This window comes from Coregonus clupeaformis, chromosome 19 (genome assembly GCF_020615455.1).
Source record: "Coregonus clupeaformis isolate EN_2021a chromosome 19, ASM2061545v1, whole genome shotgun sequence".
NCBI lineage: Eukaryota > Metazoa > Chordata > Actinopteri > Salmoniformes > Salmonidae > Coregonus > Coregonus clupeaformis.
In genome coordinates this window covers 10,170,986-10,176,985 of record NC_059210.1, presented here as the reverse complement: position 1 = coordinate 10,176,985, position 6,000 = coordinate 10,170,986, and the positions used below count along the sequence as shown (strand labels likewise).

At 44.4% G+C, this 6,000-nt stretch overlaps 1 protein-coding gene across 2 annotated transcripts in view; it reads right to left on the bottom strand.

The window, feature by feature from the left end:
* Positions 1 to 1,980: 1,980 nt before the first annotated feature.
* The window catches only part of LOC121531633 (calcium-independent phospholipase A2-gamma), a 32,097-nt gene continuing 28,077 nt past the window's right edge, over positions 1,981 to 6,000 (bottom strand). For both annotated transcript variants that reach the window (XM_041836962.2, XM_041836961.2), the window contains one exon: positions 1,981 to 5,721. In XM_041836962.2, the coding sequence (XP_041692896.1) occupies positions 5,444 to 5,721 (278 nt within the window). In that variant the 3' untranslated portion in view covers positions 1,981 to 5,443. The remainder of the gene's footprint in view (positions 5,722 to 6,000) is intronic.

Genomic DNA, 6,000 nt, shown 5'->3' with positions numbered 1-6,000 from the left:
CAGCGGTCAAGGATGAGTTGATCAGCGAGGTGAGGTAGGGGAGAAGGTCACCGGAGATGGTCTGGAGAAGGGAGGAGGGGATGGGGTCAAGCGGGCAGGTTGTTGGGCGGCCTGCAGTCACAAGTCGCAGGATTTTATCTGGAGAGAGAGGGGAGAAAGAAGTCAAAGCATAGGGTAGGGCAGTGTGAGCAGGACCAGCAGTGTCATTAGACTTAACAAACGAGGATCGGATGTCGTCAACCTTCTTTTCAAAGTGGTTGACGAAGTCATCCACAGAGAGAGAGGAGGGGGGGAGGAGGATTCAGGAGGGAGGAAAATGTGGCAAAGAGCTTCCTAGGGTTAGAGGCAGATGCTTGGAATTTAGAGTGGTAGAAGGTGGCCTTAGCAGCAGAAACAGATGAAGAAAATGTAGAGAGGAGGGAGTGAAAAGATGCCAGGTCGGCAGGGAGTTTAGTTTTCTTCCATTTCCGCTCCGCTGCCCGGAGCTCTGTTCTGTGAGCTCGCAATGAGTCATCAAGCCACGGAGCTGGAGGGGAGGACCGAGCCGGCCGGGAGGATAGGGGACACAGAGAGTCAAAGGATGCAGAAAGGGAGGAGAGGAGGGTTGAGGAGGCAGAATCAGGAGATTGGAGGGAGAAGGATTGAGCAGAGGGAAGAGATGATAGGATGGAAGAGGAGAGAGTAGTGGGAGAGAGAGAGCGAAGGTTGCGGCGGCGCATTACCATCTGTGTAGGGGCAGAGTGAGTAGTGTGGGAGGAGAGCGAGAGAGAAAAGGAAACAAAGTAGTGGTCGGAGACATGGAGGGGAGTTGCAGTGAGATTAGTAGAGGAGCAGCATCTAGTGAAGATGAGGTCAAGCGTATTGCCTGCCTTGTGAGTAGGGGGACGGTGAGAGGGTGAGGTCAAAAGAGGAGAGGAGTGGAAAGAAGGAGGCAGAGAGAAATGAGTCAAATGTGGACATAGGGAGGTTGAAATCCCCCAAAACTGTGAGGGGTGAGCCATCCTCAGGGAAGGAACTTATCAAGACGTCAAGCTCATTGATGAACTCTCCAAGGGAACCTGGAGGGCGATAGATGACAAGGATATTAAGCTTAAATGGGCTAGTGACTGTGACAGCATGGAATTCAAATGAGGAGATCATTCAGCTGTTCCTCTGAATCATTCAGATGTTCATTGGCAAACTTCAGACGGGCATGTATATGTGCTTTCTTGAGCAGGGGGACCTTGCGGGCGCTGCAGGATTTCAGTCCTTCACGGCGTAGTGTGTTACCAATTGTTTTCTTGGTGACTATGGTCCCAGCTGCCTTGAGATCATTGACAAGATCCTCCCGTGTAGTTCTGGGCTGATTCCTCACCGTTCTCATGATCATTGCAACTCCACAAGGTGAGATCTTGCATGGAGCCCCAGGCCAAGGGAGATTGACAGTTATTTTGTGTTTCTTCCATTTGCGAATAATCGCACCAACTGTTGTCACCTTCTCACCAAGCTACTTGGCGATGGTCTTGTAGCCCATTCCAGCCTTGTGTAGGTCTACAATCTTGTCCCTGACATCCTTGGAGAGCTCTTTGGTCTTGGCCATGGTGGAGAGTTTGGAATCTGATTGATTGATTGCTTCTGTGGACAGGTGTCTTTTATACAGGTAACAGCTGAGATTAGGAGCACTCCCTTTAAGAGTGTGCTCCTAATCTCAGCTCGTAACCTGTATAAAAGTCACCTGGGAGCCAGAAATCTTTCTGATTGAGGGGGGGTCAAATACCTATTTCCCTCATTAAAATGCAAATCAATTTATAACATTTTTGACATGCGTTTTTCTGGATTTTTTAGTTGTTATTCTGTCTCTCACTGTTCAAATAAACCTTCCATTAAAATTATAGACTGATCATTTCTTTGTCAGTGGGTAAACGTACAACATCAGCAGGGGATCAAATACTTTTTTCCCTCACTGTAATCTCCATAATAACGAGGCAAGTGCCAGAGTGCTTCAGTGATGCATTTTAATTACACAATATACATGCTCACACACACACACACACACACACACACACACACACACACAGTCCTTACAATCAGATCAATAGGAGAATGGTAGAATTAAAGTCAATATCTATGTCCATCTTGCCTTCGGTCCCTCAGGAGTGATGAAGACATTATCATCATCATCATCATCATCATCATCCTGACTACACAGTCAGCAACCTGAGATCCTATTTATCACGTCTCAGTAGTATAGACTACTGATCTAGGATCAGCTTTGCCTTTTTGATCATAATTAATTAGATTATATGGATAGAGAGGACTTCAGCACTCCCACTCTGAGATGCTTGATGAATACGGACAGTTGAAATTAGTCTACGCTGTGTAAGATCTTTAAGCTATGTCATCATCATTCGCCAGCCACATCACTAATGTAACAGTGGCTGAGCAACAGCAGCAGTGCAGTAAGCAGCAGCCTATAATCGAACACAGTCCCTCTGCTACACCAGCATGATTCAAACTAGCAGTATAACGCCACAACATGGCAGAGGATAGCATAACACAGGGCAAACAGCCACAACATGGCAGAGGATAGCATAACACAGGGAAAACAGCCACAACATGGCAGAGGATAGCATAACACAGGGCAAACAGCCACAACATGGCAGAGGATAGCATAACACAGGGCAAACAGCCACAACATGGCAGAGGATAGCATAACACAGGGAAAACAGCCACAACATGGCAGAGGGTTGCATAACACAGGGAAAACAGCCACAACATGGCAGAGGATAGCATAACACAGGGAAAACAGCCACAACATGGCAGAGGGTTGCATAACACAGGGAAAACAGCCACAACATGGCAGAGGATAGCATAACACAGGGCAAACAGCCACAACATGGCAGAGGATAGCATAACACAGGGAAAACAGCCACAACATGGCAGAGGGTTGCATAACACAGGGAAAACAGCCACAACATGGCAGAGGATAGCATAACACAGGGAAAACAGCCACAACATGGCAGAGGATAGCATACACAGGGAAAACAGCCACAACATGGCAGAGGATAGCATAACACAGGGAAAACAGCTACAACATGGCAGAGGATAGCATAACACAGGGAAAACAGCCACAACATGGCAGAGGATAGCATAACACAGGGCAAACAGCCACAACATGGCAGAGGGTTGCATAACACAGGGAAAACAGCCACAACATGGCAGAGGATAGCATAACACAGGGAAAACAGCCACAACATGGCAGAGGATAGCATAACACAGGGAAAACAGCCACAACATGGCAGAGGATAGCATAACACAGGGAAAACAGCCACAACATGGCAGAGGATAGCATAACACAGGGAAAACAGCCACAACATGGCAGAGGATAGCATAACACAGGGAAAACAGCCACAACATGGCAGAGGATAGCATAACACAGGGAAAACAGCCACAACATGGCAGAGGATAGCATAACACAGGGAAAACAGCCACAACATGGCAGAGGATAGCATAACACAGGGAAAACAGCCACAACATGGCAGAGGGTTGCATAACACAGGGAAAACAGCACTTCAGGGTTACTAGGATGGAGATAAGAGAGACATTGGAAAACATACCTGGGTTTAAATACTATTGGAAATCTTTCAAATACTTTGAGCATTTGCTTTAGCCTGCCTGGAGTGCGGGTGGGCAGAGTTTGCCATTTTGGGACTATTCTATTGGTTTCATTGTGCCAGGCAAGCTGAATCAAGCACGGCTTAAAGATGCGTTATAAAAGGTTTTGTATAATTTCAGCCAGCAGTTTTGAAAGTAGCGCTCACGAGAAAACGGGTCCCCGAAATGTATGCACAATTGTGTACATCATCCATTTCGTATGATATGTAACAGACTTCCAATTCTTAAAATATGTCCCGAATTAGTAAGTGTTTAAGATCCCGTTAAATCTAAGTGTATTAAATTATTTTAAATAGTACTTGAGCCCAGGTCTGGAAACGGCAGATTGGAGATGGTGAAAGAGCTTATAACATGTTATTAGTGGATCCATAACATCAACATCGCTCACGCAAATAAATTATCGAAGCATTTAAATGACTGAGCAAAAATAAAATAAAACAGCATGGATTCAATTCTAAATTCAGACTTCATTCAGGAGCGTTTTACATCTTAATGCATTTCAAACTATATCTACGATTTCAAAATAGTAATACACATTGTCAAGTCATTGTTCTATAACACTTAAAATCTTAATTTTATATAATATAATTCTTAAAATCACACAGAGTGAACATTTAGCAGCTTATAGGCTACATAAATTATACATCCTGATTAGAACTCTACTCTGTGATTTAAAGCAGCTGTATGTGCGAGCTAGCCAGGTCAGTGGCTAAATACAATTTTTAATAAAATGATTTATACAGCACATGTCCAGAAGTTGCACCCTCATGTATGTACCAATATCAGCATCAACAATAAAACAATCAAATGAAGGACCACTAGCTGCATTGGTGTTAAAAAGTGCAAGAAACAGAAATGTCAAATGACCAGCCATTATTCTTTCTCTGAGGCGTACGTTCAAGTAAAACCTTGATATCCAACCGTTGGACATGACAAGATAGTGATTTCCCCCCCCCCCAACATTTTTACGTTTGTTTACGGTCCTTAAAATGAAGTTATTGATTAACTTGAACCCAATCTGCCACCAAAGTAAAAACAACAAACTGAAAACTATTTAAATCCAAAATGTATCCCAGATATTCTCATATAAATGAATAGTGTCAGGATATACTGGCTGTGATAGCACCCTATTCCCTATATAGTGCACTACTTTTGACCAGAGTCCTATGGGGAGTAGTGCACTACATAGATATCTTAGCGGGGTATTGGTAAGTTATCTACTCTGGCTTACAGAGTATCATAATAAGCAAAATGATGTCGGTGATGTTGACAGACGGTACCGTGCTTCACCATTCAGACAGCTCTCTCGCTCTCTACAGAACACCTGTCATTTCTTCCAATAAAACAAAGAGTCCGTCCTCCCAAGTCAAGTGCTGCCAGAAGGCAGCATCCAGGTACACAGTCACTGTCAAGTGGGTGCAGTATAAAAACAGCAATGCTGCTGACAAGTCTATGGGCTGGAGTGAGTAGGAGGGCAGTGTTGAGGGTAAGTTACAGTATATTATATAATACATTATACTTTTATCCAAAGCTACTTCCATAACAGTAGACGGAGTGCATACATGCATATATAGTGTGTTTCCGATGTGATCCCTGCAGGAATTATAACTCCACACGACAGTAAACGTATTCTACCGATCTAAAATACACTGACTATAACCACAGTGGCTAATGTATGCATTCTATACATTCTATTGTTCTATGTATGTATTCAGTGTTAGGAGAGTCCAGATTTAGTTGAAGGTAGTTTCATGATGTGTGGTGGTGGTGGAGCCTGGGACCTACTCCCCTACAGCTTGGAGTTGAAGATGGGAATACCATCGTACATGTCATGTTTGAGCTTGGCCCACTCTGCCAGCCTCTGGACGGCAGTCTTGTCCCTGGTGAGTATTCGGGCAGCTTTCTGCAGCTTCTCCTGGTTCCTGTCCAGGTAGCGGAGCCCCTCGGCCTGCAGCAGGTTCAGCTTCTCACCACGGCTCTCGTCCAGGGCAATGTCCTCGTTCATATAGGGGTTGAAGCGGAAGTACGAGTCAGGGGGAAGGAGGGCATCCAGCATGATGTGGACTTCTGATTGGGAGAATACGGAGGGGGTGGGAAGGTTACACAAAAACAGGAAAACACTAACAGGTCAAAATGTCACAAATACATCAACTTTGAATAACTATTTCTAAATAATAAAAAAGTCAAATATATGCCAAATATCTTACAAATCCCAAAAACGTTAAGATAAATTGTGGGCCACAATGGAATATCCCAAGACACACACAGAAATAAACACATAACAGTAAACGTGTGTAAACAGTCTGAAGTTTGAGAGAGAGTCATGAGGGCAAGCTAGTCAGAACC